Source organism: Mchenga conophoros, linkage group LG9 (assembly GCF_057382185.1).
Source record: "Mchenga conophoros isolate Kocher_MC1m ecotype Shallow Benthic linkage group LG9, M_conophoros_male_GT1.1, whole genome shotgun sequence".
Lineage (NCBI taxonomy): Eukaryota > Metazoa > Chordata > Actinopteri > Cichliformes > Cichlidae > Mchenga > Mchenga conophoros.
In genome coordinates, this window is record NC_140534.1 from 35,379,978 (window position 1) to 35,403,730 (window position 23,753).

General features: G+C 42.1%; 1 protein-coding gene across 6 annotated transcripts; it reads left to right on the top strand.

Annotated features, from left to right (window-relative positions):
- The first annotated feature begins 396 nt into the window (after positions 1-396).
- LOC146567795 (NACHT, LRR and PYD domains-containing protein 12-like) lies at positions 397-23,190 on the top strand. Of its 6 annotated transcripts, none has more exons than XM_085285681.1 (11): positions 397-467; positions 6,155-6,403; positions 9,450-9,691; positions 9,796-11,581; positions 13,651-13,824; positions 14,815-14,991; positions 16,129-16,305; positions 17,251-17,424; positions 20,143-20,319; positions 20,657-20,824; positions 22,359-23,190. In XM_085285681.1, exons 2-11 carry the CDS (start codon positions 6,288-6,290, stop codon positions 22,366-22,368), a joined length of 3,201 nt encoding a protein of 1,066 aa, XP_085141807.1. In that variant the 5' UTR covers positions 397-467; positions 6,155-6,287; the 3' UTR covers positions 22,369-23,190. The 6 variants fall into 6 exon arrangements, 5 of the variants coding, with proteins under 5 accessions (XP_085141807.1, XP_085141809.1, XP_085141811.1 ...); XM_085285680.1 differs by lacking the exon at positions 397-467 and adding an exon at positions 485-3,055; XM_085285682.1 differs by lacking the exon at positions 397-467 and adding an exon at positions 485-3,055 and having other exon boundaries at positions 9,799-11,581.
- The last annotated feature ends 563 nt before the right edge of the window (positions 23,191-23,753 follow it).

A 23,753-nucleotide genomic window follows, 5' to 3' on the forward strand; every position in this document is an offset into this window, starting at 1 on the left:
TTGTACCTGTCAGGTTTGGACACGAAGGATGGGTGAGATAAAACACTGTGTGTGGATCCTTTCCACGCATTTAATGTCATACACACCTTTAAAGTAACTTTAAACATACAGCCTGCTGATGTTCGTCTGTACTATCATTATCATCGCGACTCTGTGTTTGTGATGCATTTTTCACGCTGGTTCACCACTGATGCTTTAGGTTGAAGTAAAACCAGTAAAAACCTGCGTGACAGGAGCTTTGAATCCCGTGTTGAAGTTTGTTTGCAGGATTTACATTTCTTTAAAAAATATCTTCAGACTTGGGGGAGAAATGTTTCTTGTGCAGAAGTTTTTAAAGTTCCCGTATCTCTCTCACACACGCCTGCCGAAATCCAGCTGATTTCCTGTAAACGGAGGGGGAGGAGAAAGCAGCCGCTGATGGGGCAGTGTGAGGGCGCAGGAAGCAGAAACGTCGAGCCTGGAGCAGGGTGAGTGTTACTTCAGCTTTCTCCTGCGCTTCTTATCACAGTGTTTTATTCCGTCTTTTAAACCTGCGTGACTCGGTGAAGGGTGGGTGAAACAGATCGGAGTGAGCCCGAAACTGTGTTTGACTTGTTGAAAAGATTCTGTTTTTTAAACACTGCGTGTTTTAATCACTTCCTGGGGGGGGTGAGCAGGATTTGTGGGACACGGCTCCTGTATCGATATCTAAACTGGTGATCTCATATCGTCGTAGTAAAACATAAACATAGTAAATGTTGTTGCAGGATCAACATTGCACGTGATCAATCACGTTGTTGTGACGTTATTCTTTGGCGCGCCGAGACATTCGTGCATTTATGAAATTCCAGTGTTGCAAGGACAACATCAGTTCTGCTCAGCGTTTATTAAAGGGTCAGGGTCCGTTGATCGGCGGACAGAGGCGGTTTCTTGCAGCTTAAGTACAGTTTTTTGTTTTACGGCGGTTTTTCCCGAAGTCGCAAAGGCATTACGTCACAACATTCTGATTGGTCACTTGCAGTGTTGATCCTGGAACAACACCAACACGACGATATCAGATCGTGCGGTCGGTGACACTGGTTTACAGCTGGAGTCTGTTTATCTGACTCCATCACCATAGCAACCGCCCAGGAGGCTCGTCTCTCGGGTGTAAACTGGTCGCGCTACACAGAACGATGTTCACCTTGTTTCCACGTAAGGACCGCTTAGCACATGGCCGTGTCTTCTCCACGTACACCGGCTCCTATAAAAGCATAAACACGCCGGCTATTTCCGGTTTGATAATCTGACTTGTGTTTTCGTTTGTGGCATGTGAAAGCGCCTCCGGTTAGCCCCACTTACCGCTTTCGAATCACCAAGTTCACGCCGGCTACCCTGGAAATATTTTTGCGCACCTATATGGTTATTTACGATTCACGGTGCTTTTAGGTGCACCTCGGGTTGTTTAAAGGGCCTTCTGGGGTTATTTCCCATGGTGGGATAAACTGATGTGACTTTAGATTTAAAAAGGCTTCACAGACAGCAGATCCTGTCATTGCTTCTGCTCGTCTTTGGATGTTGGTGCCTTTTGTTCCATTCTCTGTGAGCGCACGTGAAAACGATCACAGATGTAGTTGAGGACATTTAATAAGAACGTGGCGGTGCTGGTAGAAAACAAGCCTTTCTAACAACCACACAGGTGCACAAATTACTTTCGAGTGTAGCTGGAGATGGAAGGAAAAGAGGTCTTTGGTTCGAGGCACTTTTGACATCTCTAACCAAGTCGTTTTCTTATTGTTGGACAGTTACAAACATGAATTTCGACTCAACACTGAAAGCATGTGACGCACACTTCTTTGAACTTTAATATATCACAGCGATAAAAACTATGCTACTGGATCTCTAATGCAACACTGCAACAAGATGAGGTGCAAATTACTAAAATGCTCCATAGCAAAGTATTAAAATGGGACTCGGCCGAAGAAAAATCTGCCTTCTGGCTCCATCACCAGCTATAGTCCCTCAAAGCATCCTTCAGCCCAGGGGAGTATCCAGAAGTCTGTGTCTTTGACGGATGTCCTCCAGGATCAGTCTGCAGGCATCAGCGTGTGTCTCAGTCTTTTCGAAACATTGAAAAACATTTGCCATAAAAAGAATTTTGCATATACATTTTAGGAAAACTGTTATTTTTTTTGATCTATTTTAATCCACATGATAAGGGGAAGAAAAAATAAATACGTTTGCAACATCATCATTATACAGAAAGAAACCAAAGACTAATTTCAAATGGCTAAAGCAATCCTCACCCACACTGCAGTGAAGACCAATAACTGCATTTTACAGACATGTAAACTATTCGAATTAGTCTTAAAACCTTTCCATAATCCTGACAGAGAGGAACAAGATGCACATTTCTTTATTAACTCTGAAAATAAACAAATATTCACCTGTTAGTGAAGCATGACAGGAATAAGGTGATTCTCTACATGTCTGTGTGAGACAGCTAATATGTATCAGAGCAAACCGGTCAAACCTGACTTTAGATAGAAAAACGTGCACAGACATGCAGTGTGTTTATTATGGATGACTGACACATGAATTCAGGGATTAATAAGGTATTCTGATTCTGATATTAGCAGCACGGTGGTTAGCACTGCTGCCGCACAGCAAGAAGGTCCTGAGTTCAATTCCACCATCAGGTCTTTCTGTGTGGAGTTTGCATGTTCTCCCCGTGTTTGCGTGGGTTCCCTCCGGGTACTCCGGCTTCCTCCCACCGTCCAAAGACATGCAGCTTGTGGGGATAGGTTAATTGGATAATCCAAATTGTCACTAGATGTGAATGTGAGTGTGAATGGTTGTCTGTCCCTGTGTGTTGGCCCTGCGACAGACTGGCGACCTGTCCAGGGTGTACCCCGCCTCTCGCCCTATGACAGCTGGGATAGGCTCCAGCGCCCCCCGCGACCCTGAAAAGGATAAGCAGAAGCGAATGGATGGATGGATGGTTCTGATATTATGCCTGAAAAATGCTCGGGACAGTACGGCACCTAAAGCAAAGCAGAAGTCCCCCTGCATGAATGTGGCGTGGTGACAGCTCCAGGTAAGCTTGGCACAGAAAAGTAAGGAAATGTATATTTGGTGTATCTGTTTTTCTTTGTTGTTGTCTGTTACCTTTTTCTGCCACTGACATGCTGGATGTTGTGTCAGACCTGAACACACCAACATGTGTTTCAAGTTTCACTTATTTCTAATGTTCAGCTGTTAGTTTAACAGCAGCACAAGCAGACCTGTATAGTGGGAGAAATAATTATTAGATCTGCAGCTGATTTTGTACTTACAAAGAAATGAACAGTTTCTAATTTGTGTGGAAGTTTCATTTCAACGGAGAGAGACAGGATATCGACCAAAAATCCAGAAAAACTCCCTCCCATCTGTTACAACGTAGTGTGGTTCCTCCACGACACAACGACTTGCACGGAGCTCCAGACCGAGGTCCATTGATGGTCACTATATTTTTTCCATTTCAGAATAATGGCACCAACAGTTGTCCCCTTCTCACCGAGGGTCTTACTGATGGTTTTGTAGCCCATCCCAGCCTTGTGCAGGTCTACAGCCTTGTCCCTGACCTCCTTTGATGGCTTTTTGGTCTTGTCCTTGGTGGTGGAGAGGAAAGAAATTGAATCTGTGGACAGGTCTGCTTTATGTACAGTGTCAATCTGCAGAAGCCAAAATTCTGGGAAGTAGTAGGTCATGTTTTGTTGGTGGACGAAATATTTATTTCAATCAGAGAAATGCAAATCAGTTTAAATCTTTTGTGTATTTTCGTCTCTCGCCCATTAAAATAAAACTTCCATAAACATCTGACCTGTTCGTTTCTTAGTGAGCAAACATACAAATTCAGCAGAGGATCAAATCATTTTTTGATCCTTCACTGTGCAAAGTACTGCTGTGATGATCGTGAATTCACAAGATGAATGATCTTTGGCAGCATTACTTTTACTTCCTGTCTCGTTGCTCTCAGCTTATTTGCAGCACTGGTGTTATAGTTATAGTTTTATATTGTAATTGCTCTTCATGGGTCTCTATGACCTGTTCCTCAGATAATGTGTGTGGAGGAGCTCAGTTGATCCATTTGGTTTAGAAGAGTTTGCCATACGTTATTATAGAAATCACTGTTATTTGATAAATAAAAAATAATCAAACTAATTTTTATGAAGCTTTGAATTATTTGTCATTTCGTGATTGGTCATAGATTGAAAGGGGGCACTGCTCCAGCAGGTTGTCTGTGTCTGCCAGTTGTCAGTTTTTTTTTAACTTTATTGCTTTTTTAGTTACGTTGTTGTCTGATTTTGAGCCCGAGGAAATCCTTAAGCATCGGCTTGTGCTCTGTGGAATGTGTTTTTTTTATTGGCAATCCTGACAGTTGTTCGAAGTCTTTGTCATTCACAAACAATTACATACTCACGGGAGTTTCTTCTGGATCTTCAGTGGAATCGCCCGTCTCTGGATTCTTTTCACCCTTCAGTGTTTAACAGCCCTGGATTATCCAGTAATCACAGGAGCACTTTAGATTTTAATAAAGTCAAAATAAGGAAGTGGTGTAAGAAGGGAGGTCTACACAGCGATTGAGAAAGCGAATACGATACAGTCGTTTTCCTTTTGCCATCAATAATCCTGGCTAATGTGCAGTCTCTGAGGAGTAAACTGGATGAACTGCATTTGAATGTCATGCATTTACGTGTCCACAGGGATACATGTCTAATGGTATTCACAGAGACTTTGCTCAGGGATTCTGACCCTAATTCTCTGGAATTAAATGGCTTCGGGTTTCCCATACGTTTGGATCGGGACCCCGGAGTTACCCAGAAATCTCACGGAGGAGGAGTGTGTTTATATATTAATCAGAAATGGTGTGAAAAGAGATCTAACCCTAATAACAAACATGGTCTTCGAGAGCTCTTATAAGGCTGATTTATGAAAGAAAAAAAGCTTTTATTAAAGCTTTGTCCTTTGATGAAAGATGGGTGGGAAATCTTTTTGAAACAATTATGACTAATAAAAGTCCAGCGCCTGATAATATGTGCTACAAAATGTGTGCTGAGCAATTATGCGGCATCTTTTCGTACATCTTTCTTTTATCATGTCAGCAACAGAAGGGTCCAGAAAAACTCAATTATTTCTCCAGCTGCAAAAACACAAAACCTACATCATTAAATTATTTTAGGCCTGTTGCCATCTTTAGTGATGAAGTCCTTTGAAAGACTTATAAGGAAGGAGATTCTGCAGCAGGTAGAAAAGCTTATCAATCAACTACAATTTGCACACAGGCCTCGTAGAGGTGTTGATGATGCAGTGACTACTTTATTAAATTTCTTATATCACCATCTGGATGGGGCCAAAGCTCATGCTCGGCTCTTATTTATTGATTGTTCTTCAGCTTTTAATACTATCCAGCCACACCTCTTAGCCGATAAATTTCTTAATCAATTTAAACTTGATTTTAATCGCGTTAGTTTGATTTGAGACTTTTTAAATTTCTCTACTGGTTCACCACAGGGTTGTTGTCTCCCTCCTCTACTACTTGGTATGGTAATTTGTCTTTGATCAATAAGACTAGACTTAGTAACCTGGTTAAAGTGGCTGGTCAGATTTCAGGGAGGTCTAAGGTCCAGCTTGTGGACTTTTATAACAGGCAGGTGCTGTGGAAGACAACCTCTGTTGTATTATGTTCAGACCGTCCTCTGAGCATTACACGATAGCGGACATACCGCAAATCAATTTCCCACTGGGGACAATAAAGTTACCATTGACCATGGGTGTTCCTATGCTGGAGATGTCGTGAATATTTGAATGAAGATGAGTGCAATAGCTTTGAATGACACTGTGTTCTGTCATTATTTGTTCACATATTGAAATATAGTCATTCAATTATTTGGAGCAACATTTTGAAATGTAGGACAAATGTCTCAGAATTTAGTGTTTGAATGTGTCTCATATTAAAAGAATCAGTCTCTCTAACATCTAAATGGTTCTTTTCTCCCTTCCTGTGATTTAAGAAAAACCCTCACATTCGCGTCCTCCTGAGACCCTGCCCATTCATTTATGTTTCATTTATGTAGTGGACACACACAAAAGTTAAACTGACAGATGCTTTTTTCACGCTATTGCACTGATCACTGCTTTTTTTTCATTATTTCAGGGTGACCACTGGCCTGAACCACCTCTGATCAGCTTTTCTGGAACTGAAAACTCGATGTTTCCCCTCAGCTCAGAGTTTGGGGTCAAACAAAGGCCCTGAGCTCACAGTCACCTCTCATACTAAAGTGTAGAAAATGAATAATTGTGTGGAAAATGAGAAGGACGGCGCCGACTCTTCACAATGTAACAGTAAGCAGTCCAAAGCAGATCCACTGGCCTTCAGTAATGAATCCAGAGCCTTGGACACAAAGTAAGAGAACTGCCACTGACTTATTTTTAATCTCTTTATCCCAGAGATGCCATATTATATATACAACAGTGTAAATTAAGTAGATCCTGTTTCTGCTTTAAAATGTAGTGTAACTTTCTTAAGGTGGATTCTGGAGAGAGTATGATAAGCTGGAAATATGGAATGTATTTCTGTGTTTCAGATATTTGCTGCAAATGATTTCTAGTTGAGAGAGAGAAGAATTAACTTGGGAGATTATCCTGCCTGATTCTTAATTTGTGGTTGTTGTTTTTTTAAAAAGAAAAAAGAAGAAGAAAAGAAGAAAATAATGTTATTATCACAAACATCATATGAAAGACTCACATGATCAATAGTGTGTCTCACTGTGAGACTGTGCCTCACCCTATCACGTTACTTATTTAGGTCACCTGTCCTGCTCTTCTGCGTCGTGCCATGCATTTATAAAGATATAAGCATTCCACACTGCACTGGACAGCATATACTACATCCTTAAGTTTGTGTTTGGGAGTTTTGCCTTTGGGATGAACCAGTTTTTCCCTGAGGGAGTGGCTGGGTCGGAAGTACACTGGGATCCAGTGCAATGTGTCAATCCCTGGCTACCAAAACTAGTGACTTGGGTCATGGAATGTCACCTCTCTGATGGGGAAGGAGCATGAGTTAGTGCATGAGGTTGAGATATATTGACTAGGTATAGTGGGGCTCACCTCAATGCATGGCTTGGGCTCTGGAGCCAAACTCCTGGTGAGGGTCTGGTCTCAGTCTGAAGTTGTGCCCTTGATGAGAGGCAGCGGGCTGGGATGCGTGTCCTAGTATCCCCTCAGCTTGCTGCCTGCATGTTGCGGTTTCTCCCGGTGGACGAGAGGGTTTGTTCTCTGCAACTTTGGGTTAGGGAATGGGTGCTGACTGTCACCTGTGCTTATGCGCTAAATGACAGTTCAGAGTACCCAACCTTCTTGGAGTACCTAGGCAGGGTGCTTGAGGGTGCTAAATCTGGGGACTCATACGGGGAGACTTCAACGCTCATCTGGGCAATGATAGTGAGACCTGGAGGGGCGTAATTAGGAGGAATGGCCTGCCAGATCTGAACCTGAGCAGAGTTTTGTTATTGGACTTCTGTGGACCATAGTTTGTCCATAACGGACACCATGTTCGAACATAAGGGTGTCCATAAGTGCACATGGCACCAGGGTGGTTGGTACCTGTCATGGTAAAAACCCCCGAACCAAATGGTGGACACCAGAGGTGAAAGGAGCCACCAGAAGGAGTCCTATCGGGCTTGGTTAGCCTATGGGATATCAGAAGCAGCTGAAAGGTGCTGACAGGCCAAGCGGAATGCAGCTCGGGCAGTGGCTGAAGCAAAAAGTTGGGTGTAGGAGAAGTTTGAAGAGGCCATGGAAATAACCTTTGGACTGTCTCGAAGAGATTCTGACAATCTCTCAGGTGACTCAGGAGGGAAAGGCAGTGCTCTACTCGCACTGTGTATAGTGCGGGTGGAGAACTGCTAGTTTCGACTGAGAACATTGTCGGGCAGTAGAAGGAATATTTCAGTGGAGGAAGCAGAGTCTGGGGAATAGAGGATTATGGATCAGATTTGATAGACTCATCTATCAAACCCACATAGCAGACAGGTCTGGCCTGGATCTGGTATCAAGCTGGCACTGCTGGCTGACTTCTGGCATGGTAAGTGGTATGTCATCCAGATATGGGCCAGGCCTGGCAAGATGGCACTGTTTATGTGATGGCATTCCACATCTGGCCCGATTGTGGTTTGGATTATGTGGCCCAGGCTCATAGAAAACAGGTCTGGCCCGGATTCGTCATCAAGCTGGCACTTCTGACTGACTGATATCATGGTATGGTGTATGTCAACCAGATGTGGGCCAGGTCTGACAATGATGGCACTATTTATGTTCCTATTTTCCTATTTTAGTTAGAAGACCCAAAATGCCATGTTGCAATACTATACTGCTATGGTAGCTAATGTTTCAAATAGAGGTTTGACAGGTTTCTGAGTGTACACTTTATCCAAAACCTAGTGACGGTTTACTCAGGTTTATCACTCAGTGGCTGTAGCTCAGGAGGTAGAGCAGGTCACCTACTGATCGGAAGGTTAGCGTTTCCATCCCTGGTTCCTCCAGTCTGCATGTCAAGAGTATGAATGTGTATGAATGTAGTTAGAAAGCACTCAATTTAGAAAAAGTGTCTGATTGGGTGAATGTGGCATTTTGTATAGAGCACTTTGAGTAATCCGGGAGAGTAGAGAAGCGCTATATAAGAATCAGTCCATTCACTATCTGAACAGAGTTTCATGTTACTTTTGCACTATTATGTTCCGGCACATGTTGTCATTACATGGCTTGATTAAGGTACACATTAGGCTGACATCTGGGGCCAGAGCTGAAACTGTTCTGGGCCAGCACAGGGCCAGCAGTGTGTGTGCAACTGGCCCGTGGCTGCGCACAACTTAGACATGGCCCACATAGCGCAAAGAATGACGGCCCTTTGGTGGCCCAGATCAGGGCCACCAAAGAGCAGTCATTCTTACGTATGTGGGCCATATGTAAGCACATTGTGTGGGCCAGATCCGGGCCATGCCAATTTTGCTATGTGGGAAGGGGATGAGAGGCTTCTCGGCTTAGGCTGCTGCCCCTGCGACCCAGCCCCGGGTAAGCGGAAGAAGAAGAAACTGGATGGATGGATGGATGGATGGGTTTCGAGGTGATTTAGTTTGTGAGGGAGAGATGTTTCGAGTCATATCGAAATGTTATGAATTCTGAACTAAATCTGTTGTTTTAATCCTTTATGTTAAAAAAAGAGACAAGGGGGCTCATTAAAATATGAATTTGATACTTTTGGATGCCAGTAGCTTAAAGTAGAGCATGTCTTTAAAAGGTCTAAAGGAAGCATAAATTTAATTCAAGTCTTGAATTAAAACAGGAAAGTAGCCGCACACTAACCCTTCACAGTGACTGTCCAGGATTTTACATGTTTTGTCAGATCTAGATCTTTTTCACTTACACCAAATGATGAAAACATTTGTTCACAGAGAGAGGAGAAGTAATAGGAGTGGTGTTTGTGAGGAGGAGCAGCCGTCCTGCTGTGCTTTGTGTCAGGACATCCTGAAGGATCCAGTCTCTACCAGCTGTGGACACTGGTTCTGCAGACAGTGCATCTCCTCATACTGGGACCAGTCTGCTTCATCGGGAGACTGGTCCTGTCCCCAGTGTGGAAAAAGATCCAGAACCAGAGCTGGACTGCAGACAGCCAGTCAGAGCAGCTGTGTACAAAGTAAGACTGAACATCTGTCTGCTGATGGACTCATTTCTGAAAACTGGACTACTTCTTGTTGTTCAGACATTGAAGAGTTTTCTTTCTGTTTTTCTTTCTTTCAGCAGATGTTGGTCTGCAGGAGGTTTTAGATGAACATAAGATCAATCTGAGGAGGAGATGTGAACGTGTGACTGAAGGAAGTGATGAAACAGGAAGTAAAACCCTTCTCAACACCATCTACACTGAGCTCTACATCACAGAGGGACAGAGTGAAGAGGTTCATACCCAACATGAGGTGAGGCAGCTGGAGACAACTTCAAAAAAGACTTTTGATGACGCTCCAATCAGGTGCCAGGACATCTTTAAAGCCTTACCTGACCAACAGAGACCCATCAGAGTGGTTCTGACCAACGGCGTGGCTGGTGTTGGAAAAACCTTCTCAGTGCAGAAGTTCACTCTGGACTGGGCAGAGGGCTTGGAGAACCAACATGTCAGTGTGGTGGTTCTGCTTTCATTCAGGGAGCTGAACCTGATCAGAGATGAGCAGTACAGTCTTCTGGAGCTGCTCCATGTTTTCCATCCAACATTACAGAAGGTCACAGCAGAGAAGCTGGCTGTCTCTCAGCTTTTGTTCATCTTTGACGGCCTGGATGAAAGCAGACTTTCATTGGATTTCACCAACAGGAAGCTGCTGTCTGATGTCACACAGAAGTCATCAGTCAGCCAGCTGCTGACAAACCTCATCCAGGGGAATCTGCTTCCCTCGGCTCTCGTCTGGATAACTTCCCGACCTGCAGCAGCCAATCAGATCCCTCCTACATGTGTTGACAGGCTAACAGAAGTACGAGGCTTCACTGACGCCCAGAAGGAGGAGTACTTCAGGAAGAGATTCAGTAATGAAGACCTGCCTAAAAAAATCCTCTCTCACTTGAAGACATCCAGGAGCCTCCACATCATGTGTAGTATCCCAGTCTTTTGCTGGATCACTGCTACAGTTCTGGAGCACATGTTGACTACAGAGCAGAGAGGAGAGCTGCCCAAGACCCTGACTGACATGTACTCACACTTCCTGCTGGTTCAGAATAAGAGGAAGAAGAACAAGTACCATGAGGGACATGAGACGAGTCCACAGGAGCTGACGGAGGCTGACAGGGAAGTTCTTCTGAAGCTGGGGAGGCTGGCGTTTGAACATCTGGAGAAAGGAAACATCATGTTCTACCAAGAAGACCTGGAGCAGTGTGGTCTGGATGTCACAGAGGCCTCGGTGTACTCAGGAGTTTGTACAGAGATCTTCAAAAGAGAGTTTGTAATCTTCCAGAAACCAGTCTACTGCTTTGTTCATCTGAGCATCCAGGAGTTTCTGGCTGCAGTCTACATGTTCCACTGTTTCACCAACAGGAAGACAGAGGTGTTGGAGGACTTCCTGGGACAAAAGTACAGTGGGTCAGCTCTGGATGCTTTCCTTAAACAAGCCATGGAAAAGTCCCTCCAGAGTAAAAATGGCCACCTGGACCTGTTTGTCCGCTTCCTTCATGGCCTCTCTCTGGAGTCCAACCAGAGACTCTTAGAAGGTTTGCTGGGTCAGACGGAGAACAGTCCAGAAACCATCCAGAGAGTCATCAACAACCTGAAGAAGATGAACAGTGATAAAATCTCTCCTGACAGAAGCATCAACATCTTCCACTGTCTGATGGAGATGAACGACCTCTCAGTACATCAGGAGATCCAAGAGTTCCTGAAGTCAGAGATCAGATCAGAGAGACTCTCTGAGATCCACTGCTCAGCTATGGCCCACATATTGCAGATGTCAGAGGAGGTTCTGGATGAGTTGGACCTAAAGAAGTACAACACATCATTGGAGGGACGACGCAGACTTATTCCGGTTGTGAGGAACTGCAGAAAAGCTCGGTGAGTCCAGATCTGATCATTAGCATTATTGATCAGTGCTAATTAGTAGTTTAGTTAGTCTCAGGTTTCATGTTTCACCTCTCAGAGGGGAAGTCCAGATGCTTTTCTATCCAAGATCCTTAGACAACTACAGATGAACTATGAAGTGAGCATTGAAAACTGAATTTCTCCGTAAATGTTCTGCAAAGTCAAAATTTATTGATACTTCAGTCTTTAATAATTTAATTTCAGGGCCTCTTTAGTACCAGGTTTTAGTACTCAATTCTACTCAGAAAAATAATTAGAAGTTTGCATCTCCAGCCTCTACCAAACCAAATAAATAATAATTACTGCTAGAGTTGCAGTGCTGAAAACAAACATATTCCAAGCCCGAGATGTGGATCTTTTACATGCCCTCTCCTTTAGAATCTTTGATCATCATCCACAAAGAGAACAAATGAGGGCCATAACGATCAATAGCACTGGCTAAAAGTTGATAAAAAAGTTGGAACAATAACACCTGTCCATTGTTGGCCTGTAGCCCATGGCCAGGTCTGACTGCATTCAGTCTTGATCTTCCAGTAGCTACAGGTCCCAGTAAATCCCCCCAGTACTCTATCTGTAGGCTGATCAGCTCCAAGTCCCCAACATTTCACCAATGCCAGGTTATGACTGTTATCATTGGCAGGCCAATCATTTGAAATAGTAAACAAGCTATAACCCATTGTTTCCAGGTGGCTAATTTTTGAGGCATAGATGATAAAGTTAAATTTAAAAGGTATAAATCTCCTGATCCATCCACCTGTTCCAAATATGCACTCACTCCTCGTTTCAATTAAATTAACACTTTTGGTGTTACAGCAGCACAGCTGACTATGTGGTTTGCATCCATGAAACACTTGTTAGATTTTCTCTGCCAATGCCAAACAGCTTGCTCTGGTATTTACTTTTTCCGCTGTCATTTCCTGGATTGAATGTTTGAAGAAACAATTGGCCCATTTCGGGGAAATTTAAAGCTCATTAGCATGCAGAAGAACCAAACACAGGCACAACAGCCTGGCTCCACCTTATCCTGGTCACCAATTTGGTCACACACTAGTGTGGCATAGCATTTGTTACAAGTCAGCCAATGTGGTTGTATTGGTTACTGGCATGGACAGCACAACCAAGCTGATTCCACATGTGTGCAATGAGGTTAAGGTTAGGACTGCGGACAGGTCTTCCTCTCCACTCCCAAACGTAGTCGCTGATAAACCCCACTCTGTGCGTGCAAGTGTTGTCATCTGGAGGATAAGTCCAGGCCCAGACTGTGGAGATATGGGATTGCCACTGGTTACAGTATCTCAGTATCTCTCTGCATTGAGATTTCCTCCAATAATGCAAAGCCTTATTTTTCCAGTGAGTAAGATTCTGCCCCACACTATCACACTGCTTCCACCGAAAGCTGTTACCCGATTGGTGCAGCAGTCAGCATAGTTTCTCCTTAACCAAATCATTTAAATATGGTATACTTGGAGCAGACATCAACTGACCACCGTAGCAGGGTTCATGCTCACAGGCACCAATCAAGAACCTGATTAGCAGCACCTGGGCTACTAGAAGCTCAAAAGAAGAGTCAATAACAGAATAAGCTGTTTGGCACTGGCATAGAAGATTTGGCAAGATTTTTTCATGGTTGTAACCGACATACTCAAATCTGCTGCTCTACCCACAAATGGATTGTTCTTCATTTCCTAAGAAATGGGCCACATTTAGGGAAAGATAGTCAGGATTTTCATGGTATAAGATCTATTGCCAAGAAGCAGTTATAGCAAAGGAATATTCTACCAACACAAATTTCCTTTTCTTTTGTGCTAAGTTTATATCCCATGTGTTACTTTTTCTTTAGTCGGACATTTGTAATAAAGTGCTATTTTGTATTTTATCAGAATTTTAGAGCTCAGTCGTCAAATTGTTCACACACCATCACAGATGAGATGTTTGCATATTATGATGTTACCCTCTTTTACCTTCATATACATTCAGTCTGTGTTTATAATGGAGAGTTTCTGCTTTTATACTAACATATTTAATATTTTCTCAAACTGAAGACTGAATTCTTGTGGTCTCTCAGAGACTCACTGTGAAGTTGTGGCCTCAGCTCTCAAGTCAAACCCCTTCCATCTGATAGAGCTGGACATGAGTTACAATGACCTGCCGTGTCCAGGAGTGAAGGTTCTGTGTGCTGGTCTGGAGAGTCCAAACTGTCGACTGGAGACTCTGAGGTGAGTACACTGACTGCAGCTGTTATTTTTCTATAGTTCAGATATTTGGTGGAAAGTTTGAAACTTATTTCTGTTCATATATGTTCAGGATGTTCAGGATGTGTCTGCTTTGAAATTTTTCCTTACCAAAAGTAACTACGACCTGCAGAATCCAAAAGACCAAGCAACTGTTTTTTTCTTTTGACTTATTGTCAGACTGTAGCAGGATTCATTTAATTACTGAGAGTCTTTAAAATCAGGTTTCTAAATCATCCTCACACACATCTTGAACCTCAGACTAAGGTACGGATTAGGATTGAGCCTGTAGTATAGATAGCTTTAGTAAATGCTATTGTGTGGAAAAATATGTGATGATAATGGTAAATGGCCTGTATTTATATAGCGCTTTACTAGTCCCTAAGGACCCCAAAGCGCTTTACATATCCAGTCATCCACCCATTCACACACTGGTGATGGCAGCTACATTGTAGCCACAGCCACCCTGGGGCGCACTGACAGAGGCGAGGCTGCCGGACACTGGCTCCACCGGGCCCTCTGACCACCACCAGTAGGCCACGGGTGAAGTGTCTTGCCCAAGGACACAACGGCCGAGACTGTCCAAGCCGGGGCTTGAACCGGCAACCTTCCGATTACAAGGCGAACTCCCAACTCTTGAGCCACGATCACCCCATATGTTACAGATAATGTTACAGATACTTGAAAGAATAGCATCGCTAATTAGATTTTAATTTACATGATTTATTCTTTCAAATTTACTCAAACTGCTTTGGTTGTTACATTTGAGACAAAGTGAAACACATTCAGATAACTGTAATATTTATGATTTTAGTGTTCTGCACTTACAAAGATGAAGTCATATATTGCAGTTGCTTGAGGTGTGGTTAGTGTCTGACCTGCATGGTGTTTGAGAAAATCACATTGATGAGAACAAATCTTAATAGCTAATCGATGATTTACTAGTGTGTGTGTGTTTTTTTTCTCTTCACTCAGACTGAAGGACTGCTGGTTGTCAGAGATCAGCTGTGCTACTCTGCTGTCAGCTCTGATGTCGAACCCCTCCCATCTGAAGCATCTGGACCTGAGTGACAATATCAGCCTGCAAGATTCAGGAGTGAAGCTTCTGTGTGCTTTTCTGGAGAGTCCACACTGTCAACTGGAAACTCTGAGGTCAGACACCAAATTTTAGTTGGGTGCTAAGATGCATATGATTTGGAAGTTGTAGTGACACTAAACTGCAGATATAAAACAATGATCAGTATACAATGAAAGTATGTCTCATGCGTGTTTTCAAAAAGACAAGCATCATTGTCAATTCAGTTCTGGATTTAACAGGGAGCCAATAAAGGGAAGCCAATATAGGAGAAATCTGCTCTCTCGTTCTAGTCCCTGTCAGTACTCTTGATGCAGCATTTTGGATTAGCTGAAGGCTTTTCAGGGAGTTTTTAGGACTTCCTGATAATAATGAATTACAGTCGTCCAGCCTGGAAGTAATAAATGCATGAACTAGTTTTTCAGTGTCACTCTGAGACAGGATATTTCTAATTTTAGAGATGTTGCACAAATGGAAGAACGCAGTCGTACATATTTGTTTAATATGTGCGTTGAAGGACATGTCCTGGTCAAAAATGACTCCAAGGTTCCTCACAGTGTTACTGGAGGCCTAGGTAATGCCATCCAGAGTAAGAATCTGGTTAGATACCATATTTCTACGATTTTCAGGGCCGAGTACAATAACCTCAGTTTGATCTGAATTAAGAAGCAGAAAGTTAGCAGCCATCCAGGTCTTTATGTCTTTAAGACATTCCTGCAGTTTAACTAATAGGGGTGTGTTATCTGGCTTCATGGACAGAGTTGGGTATCATCAGCATAGCAGTGAAAATGTATGCTATGTACAGTACCTGGTACAAGTGATTCCAAAAACTGTACAGTTTTGATTACTGGTTGAACCTCTATCCATCTGTTTAACTTTTCATTAATACTGAGTCAGGTTAAACTTTATTAATCCCAAACTGTCAAAAATCCTGTGTTCCTTAAATTTAAGATAAAAACAAACTCATTCGAATACCTCTGTAAAGTTCATACTCCAATTATTGGTCACCTCAGAGAGATGAGGTCATGTGGTCAGGTTTGTTTGGAGTCTGACCTTCTTCCTGTTTGTGTCTAAAGTTTGATTCAATCTTAATGTTAACAGAAGGCTTGATGATAATTCATGATAATAAGTCTGTTGATTAAAAAAAATAACCTCACTGATGAGGACATCAAAAAATGAAACTTAAATATCTACATCTTTTTTTCTTCATTCAGAATGACAAATTGCAGATTGTCAGAGGTCAGCTGTGATTACCTGAACTCAGCTCTGAAGTCCAACCCCTCCCATCTGAGAGAGCTGGACCTGAGCAGCAACTACGACCTGCAGGATTCAGGACTGAAGCAGTTGTGTGTTTTTTTGGAGAGTCCACACTGTATACTGGAGACTTTAAGGTCAGCACCATGTTTTAGTTGTGCTGAGATAAACATGTGAAGAAGAAGAAGTCCAAATTAAGTTTGTTTCAAAGCTGAATATCTGAGCTTCAATGAGGTTTGAATTTCAGTGTGTGTTTATGGGTCTTTAACATAATTTAATGGATTCTCATAAATTTAGTATTTGTAATTCAGATAATTCTTGCAAAGAATTACTGCAATCTAAGAATGGCCAGAAACTGCAGGTTTCTTTCTGCATCTTATTTCTAACTTTAATTCAAATCTTCATTAGCTCACTTTCACTTGACACTATACACAGTACAATTGTGCATCATTTAATTTAATACAGTGGTACTGTGTCATGTTTAACCGCCAATCAGAGCCAAGGATCAGACACTGACAGCCGCTGACAGGTTTAGCAGGTTTCTTAAACAGGTAGACAGTCCTCTGCTTGTTCTCCATGCGCCAATTCTTATCTACCAATCTGAGAAACACAGCCTTTATCTATTTCCAGGCACAATGCCAGTGTCGCAGATGGGACCACTTCACCATCTTGACTGGACATTACAGTCAAGATGGTAATTTAAAGAAACTTCAAATGTAAATAAACTGTTAGCAGAAGAGCTGAGGGTGTTGTGTGCATACTCAATCCAAGTTAGATGGGAGCTCAAGGTGACTGAGTTTGAAGATACTTCACATCGTAAGACTGTTTCTAAGTACTGGTTTGGCCAAGACTCACTCCAACAATTTATTTACCAGGATGCAAACCTGACGTTAAGCTCAGCTTTGCCCCTAAAGCTTCACATGTCAAACACAGTAAGAGAAGCTGAAACACAGATGTGAGGAGCAGATGTTCATCAGATTATGATGTCACTCTATTTTATCTTCATATACATTCAGTCTTGTGTTTCTAATGCAGATTTTCTGCTGTTATAAAAACACATTTTATATTTTCTCTAACCACAGACTGGCTGGTTGTGGACTCTCAGAAGCTCACTGTGACAATGTGGCCTCAGCTCTGAAGTCCAAATCCTCCCATCTGACAGAGCTGGACATGAGTTACAATAAGCTGCATGATTCTGGAGTGAAGTGTTTGTCTGCTGGACTGGAGAGTCCAAACTGTCGACTGGGGACTCTGAGGTCAGTTCACTGACTGGTTTTTACTATATTTCAAATCTTTATGTTTGAAACTTTTTTTACATGTTTTATTCTTAAATTGACTTGGCTGTCTCTGACCACTACTGTGTGTTTTTTAACATCGCCGGTTTTATTCAGCGGGAGACCTCGGTGCAAACTGTGAGGAGGCGCTATCTAACCTCTGAAGTGGCTGCAAATTTTACCAGGGTTTTAGACGAATGCTACCCTGTGATTTTACCTGCACCCTGTGATTAGATTTTTAATCATTTTAACAGAAAACTGAAGAAAAGCCTTGACTCCGTTGCTCCACTCACCACCAAAAAGATTAATGTAAAACATGCATCACCCTGGAGAAACAAAGAAGTCAAAAAACTCAAAAGAAAATGCAGGGCAGCAAAAAGGAGATGGAGGAAAAATAAAAATACTATCAACCATCAAATATTTTGCGAGCAACTTAAAATGTACAATAATACATTAGGGAATTCAAGAAATTCATACTTCGCCAAAATAATCAATAATAACAAAAATAATCCCAAGGTCCTCTTTTCCACCATAGATCATTTATTTAACCCTGATTTTAAAAGCCCCCAAAGAAGCCCCACAGACTCGCTCTGTGAGCAGTTTGCAGACCACTTCAGGGGAAACGTCAGCGCCATCAGATCTGATATTTTATCTTATCCCGATATGATTTTAAACACATCTGAGGGCTCGATTGTACCTGAGGAGACACTGGACAGCTTTGTCCTGGTTAATGCTGAGAACCTTCAGAAAGTTTTCTCCACAGTGAGACCCACCACATGTCTTTTAGATCCAATCCCTTCTTCACTCTTTAAAACACTTTATGGATTTTTTGAGGCTGAGCTTTTATACATGATGAATTGCTCTCTTCAGTTGGGTGTCTTCCCTGTTGCCTATAAAACGGCGGTGGTGAGGCCCCTTCTGAAGAAGAGCAATTTGGATTGTAATGATTTTAATAACTACAGACCTGTATCCAACTCACCATTTTTAAGTAAAGTCTTAGAAAAACTTGTTTTTACTCTGATTAATGACTTTTTGAATGATAAACAGATCCTGGAGATACTCCAGTCTGGATTTAGGGTGAACCACAGCACAGAGACGGCTCTCCTAAAGGTTTTAAATGATCTTAGATGTAACTGGGACTCCCAAAAGCTCTCAGTCCTGGTGCTACTGGATCTAAGTGCAGCCTTTGATACAGTAGACCACGCTATTCTTTTAAACAGACTGAAACACATGGTGGGCCTCTCTGGTGCTGTACACAACTGGTTCACTTCCTGTCTCTCTGACAGAACTTTTATGGTGAGTATGGACACATGCTCCTCTAAGATCCATAAAATGACATGTGTTAACTGTATTTTAGATATAAGATCTTGGATGTCAGAAAACTTTTTACAGCTTAACCAGGACAAAACTGAAGTTTTAATCGTCGGTCCTGAGGCTCAGAGAGAGAAACTCTTGTCTAAATTAGAGGCATTTTCACTATGTCCTTCGCTACAAGTGAAAAACCTGGGTGTTATTTTTGACTCTGAGCTTGGTTTTATCCCACATATTAAACATGTAACCAAAATTGGATTTTATCATCTAAAAAATATAGCCAGAGTCCGCCCTATTCTCTCTCGGGCCAACACGGAGATGCTGATGCATGCTTTTATTACCAGTCGCATTGATTACTGTAATGCCCTGCTCTCTGGTCTTCCTAAAAATAATATTTCAACTTTACAACTTTTACAAAACTCGGCAGCTCGTGTGCTGACGAAGACCAGAGCCGCCCTCTGGCCCACATTACACCGGTTTTAGAATCGCTGCACTGGCTCCCCGTGTGTTTCAGGATCGATTTTAAAGTTCTTTTATTGGTTTTTAAATGTCTTAATGGTCTTGGGCCTTCTTATCTCTCAGATCTGCTTTTACCATATGAGCCCTCGTGGACCCTGAGGTCCTCTGGCACTGGCCTTTTAATTGTCCCTAAAGTCAGGACACATACTCACGGAGAGGCAGCTTTTCAGTGGTATGGTCCTCATCTGTGGAACAGCCTGCCGGAGGAGCTCAGGGCCGCAGAGAACGTACATGTTTTTAAGAACAGGCTCAAGACCACCTTTTTAATTTAGCTTTTACTTAGCGTTTATTTATTTTATGCTTATTTATTCTATCCTGTTATTCTATTATTAATTTAGGCTTTACCTAATATTTATTGATTTTATTCTTATTCATTTTTTAATCTTCTTACTCTATTTATATTTATATTGTATCCCGTTCTTATTTATTTTATCGTTTTACCCTGTATATATCCTATTGTGTCATATCTCCAGTGTTTCCTCGGAGGGCGCTCTCTGCACCGGGGCTGTGATCGACCGTGGCTGCTGGGTCTCTGGGGTCCTCTCAGCCTGGCTGGGGGGCTTCTTTGCCTCCCTCCTGCTGTGTGCCCAGCCTGGTGGCTGCGGTCTGTGACCGGCTTCCGGTGCAGACGGCTCCCTGTTATAGTGTTTCCTCACTTGGCTCATGCGTACCCAGCCCAATTTTCCTCTTTAAGTGTGTGTGTGTGTGGGGGGGGGATATGCGTGTATTCACATCGTTTATGTTAATGAGAGTGTGGCGACTGAGTTGGAGGGTGGGGTGGGCTGCTTTTAACCATGTAAAGCACTTTGTGCTACATTCTTTTTTGTATGAAAAGTGCTTTATAAATAAAGATTGATTGATTAAAATTAGATTGGAGTACTGCTGGTTGTCAGAGGTCAGCTGTGCTTCTCTAGTCTCAGCCTTAAAGTCCAGCCTGTCCCATCTGAAACATCTGGACCTGAGTAACAACACTGATGTGCAGGATTCAGGAGTGAAGCATCTGTGTGGTTTTCTGGAGAGTCCAGGATGTGGACTTGAAACTCTGAGGTCAGTCAGCATGTTTTAGTGTTGCTGAGATGAATATGATGTGAACGTTGTGCTGACACTAAACTGCAGACATCAGGCTGATATTATACTGATCCACACTGAGGATCCATACTCCATAGATACTCCATTCTACCTTAAAATCTAGCTGACATTTAAATAAAAAGCAAAATCTTTTGTACAAAATCTGAGTCAAACAAATAAAAGTTCAGTAGTATGGCATCGTGTGAAGATTATATAGTTCTAGATTTTTAACCTTCCTCGTCTTTCAACAGATAATGAAACACTGAATGACTTCAAGCTGAAACTTACTAATGAACTAATTCTTTTTCTTCTTCAGATTGGAAAACTGTGGTTTGTCAAAGATTGCCTGTGATTATCTGGTATCAGCTTTGAAATCCTCCTATCTGAGACAACTGTACATGAGAAGAAACAACCTTCAGGATTCAGATGTGAAGCAGCTGTCTGATCTGGTGGAGAGCCCACACTGTAGACTGGAGACTCTGAGGTAAATAAATTGTTGGAGTGAGTCCATGGTACTTTCAGCAGTACTATAATTAACACAGTGAAGAATTAAAGAAAAACTCCAGTGTTTCCTGTAAATTTACAGCTTTCTCAGTACCTCTTTTCTCAGTGAAGCCTATGAGACAAGAACACAAAGAGAACAATGACTGTTTTTATTGTGTTCATGTCTACATGAAATACATTTGAAATCCAACTGACATTACAGATTTATAGAGACGTTGGTCCTCACTCATCAAACTGTGGGAGGATTAAATCTGATCTCAGACTTTGTTTTCTCATTTCAAAACTAAACACCTGGTCAGTTTCATTTTTGTCATAGCCCTGAAATCAGAGAACTGTCATTAAATTTATTATCCATGTGACATTTACAGACCAGAAGCTCCGACATCCACGAATCACATTTGTACATGTGTCTTTCTTTCAGTACGTTCGGTCATGTTTATTAGTCCAATGATATTTCAGAAACAGATGACCATCTTAAGTCTTTGTCTTTATCTGATGAGCATTAGTAAAAATCATAGTCTTATGTCCTGTTACATATCACAGAGGCAGCGACTGAAAACTGTGATATTAATCTAATAGAATAATAATTACACTGCCATGACTTGATGATAAAGACATGATACTGAGTTAAATGTTGATTTACACAGTTAACATTTCAGCCAGAATTTTTCCAGCTTCAAATAGGCTGGACTTGAATGATGAAGGCTGGAATCTGGGGTAGATTTTTAAGCTAATACTCCAAAAGAAGTCAGGTTAAGTAAAGAGAGATAATGGAAAAATATCCTGGGTATGTTGAACTTAATTCATAGTGCAAACCTGAGCCACCTTGTTGCCCTGAATGGGACTAAAGTCCCTGCTGCTCTTTATACTGGATGTAACTCCCTCCAAGTAGAATGACAGACACAAGGTGTTCTTGACTCCTACTGGCATTTATTAGATGCCATGAGAACTGTACAAAACTGTACAAAGCAACATAAAATAATCAATTTTCACATTAAGGCGTTGTCATAGCGAGTAAACATTAAAACATATTATTCACCAACACAAAACATCCACAATCAGTTCATTTGACCTTTACAAAATGACGACTGTATTACACATAAATAACATAAACTCGACAGGTCTGTCACAAATAAACATCTTATTTTCATACCAGCACATAAAATACTAATTACATGCTCCATTGGCCGCATTAACTTGAAGAGGTTAATAAAAACACCCTCTGTACCCAAACCTTGCTGCACACATCCCCAAATGTCTATCCACAGACTGAGAAAGGGAAGATGCTGCCCTCTACCGAGTGTGGCATGTAAAATATTGTCAAACCTAAACAACAGATTGAACATTGGTTCCATCCTGGACACATTATGTAGAACCTTTAAATGCGTGTTTAAAAACAACAATGGATTTATTAAACATAAATTATTTTAAATTGTAAGTCAAAACCATGAAATTAACTTAAAGTGCATAACTGCCACTTGTTGTCCCCTCTGCTCTTTCTCTTCTCTCTGCAGGTGGAAATGATAAATAAGGTGGTGCATGTGCAGAGTGAGGATGGGCAGTGTCCTGATGGTGCAGAGAGGCTGAATCAGCTGCAGCATGTGTATAGAAACACTCTGGACTGGGCCAGGTGTCTAAGAGGTGGAGTAGAGACGAGAGTGATTAGAGCAGCTTTTAGTCTGTGTTTAATGACGCTAACAGAGATAAAGAGTCAGGCTGAAGAGAGCTGTTAAATTCACAAACCCTCCAATCTCACTGTACTGTTGGGGGGAGGTGACTGTTATCACTGCACTTTCGTGGTCTCACTGAGGTCTTGGTTCATTTCTGTCTCACTGTTCTAGAGTTTTTCAGGTTTTGTTTGTGAACCTTTGGTTTCCTGTTGTTATTTCTTGTATTATTTTCATATATTGTGAGAAGTAGTTAATGTGATTTGGGGTCTATAATAACGATAATGTGATCATTTTATATTATGGGTATTCTAATGATTGTCCAGTTCTGTAACCTAGTGTTTTGGTTCATGTGTTGTCTTTTATTATTGCTCCCTCTTTGATGTTGCTGCTTGTATTCTGTGTAGTTTCCAAGCTGTTCAGTTGGATCTCCATTCAGCAGGTTTTTTGCTACGCCTTTTAATCTCTATGAAACAAATTTGACTTTGAACAGAATATTTCATCAGTCATCATCATCACACTGTAATGATCATAGTGTTTGTATGTTCCCTGTCTCTTCCACAGATGAGTGGATCAAACTTTGCCTAGGGCTCCGTGCCTGCAAATATCTATATTTAGTATACAAATATTTTATACAAACCCCACAATCACGTGTGTGTATGTATGTGAGCACTGAATAAAGTCTAACACTTTATGTTCTTTTTACTTGAGTTTTGCTCTTTAAAGAAAGAAGACTGAACTTTGAGCAGGTTACAGTTTCTTTCTTTGATTCCCGTCAAAAGTTCCTTGGAGGATATTGAAGCTGGACTTCAGTGAAGTTTAATGCGAGATGGAACGACTTCAGAGAGAACAGTGACCCCACACATAATAATAATAATAATAACGGCACATGAGATTCTTTGCTTTTTGCGGATGATGTGGTTCTGTTGGCTTCATCGGGTGAGGGCCTCCAGCTCGCACTGGAACGGTTCGCAGCCGAGTGTGAAGCAGCGGGAATGAGGATGAGCACCTCCAAATCTGAGGCCATGGTTCTCAGCCGGAAAAGGGTGGAGTGCCCACTCCGGGTCGGAGATGAGTTCCTGCCCCAAGTGGAGGAGTTTAAGTATCTCGGGGTCTTGTTCGCGAGTGATGGGAGAAGGAAGCAGCGTAAATAAGCTTCCTCCGAAGGGTGGCTGGCCTCTCCCTTAGAGATAGGGTGAGAAGTTCGGCCATCCAGGAGGGGCTCAGAGTAGAGCCGCTGCT

Coding starts and splice junctions, on each gene's coding strand:
- LOC146567795 (XM_085285681.1), top strand. CDS start 6,288: ATGAATAATTGTGTGGAAAATGAGAAGGACGGCGCCGACTCTTCACAA. Junction 6,404..9,449: donor TCCAGAGCCTTGGACACAAA/GTAAGAGAACTG, acceptor ATTTGTTCACAG/AGAGAGGAGAAGTAATAGGA. Junction 17,425..20,142: donor TGTCGACTGGGGACTCTGAG/GTCAGTTCACTG, acceptor GATTAAAATTAG/ATTGGAGTACTGCTGGTTGT.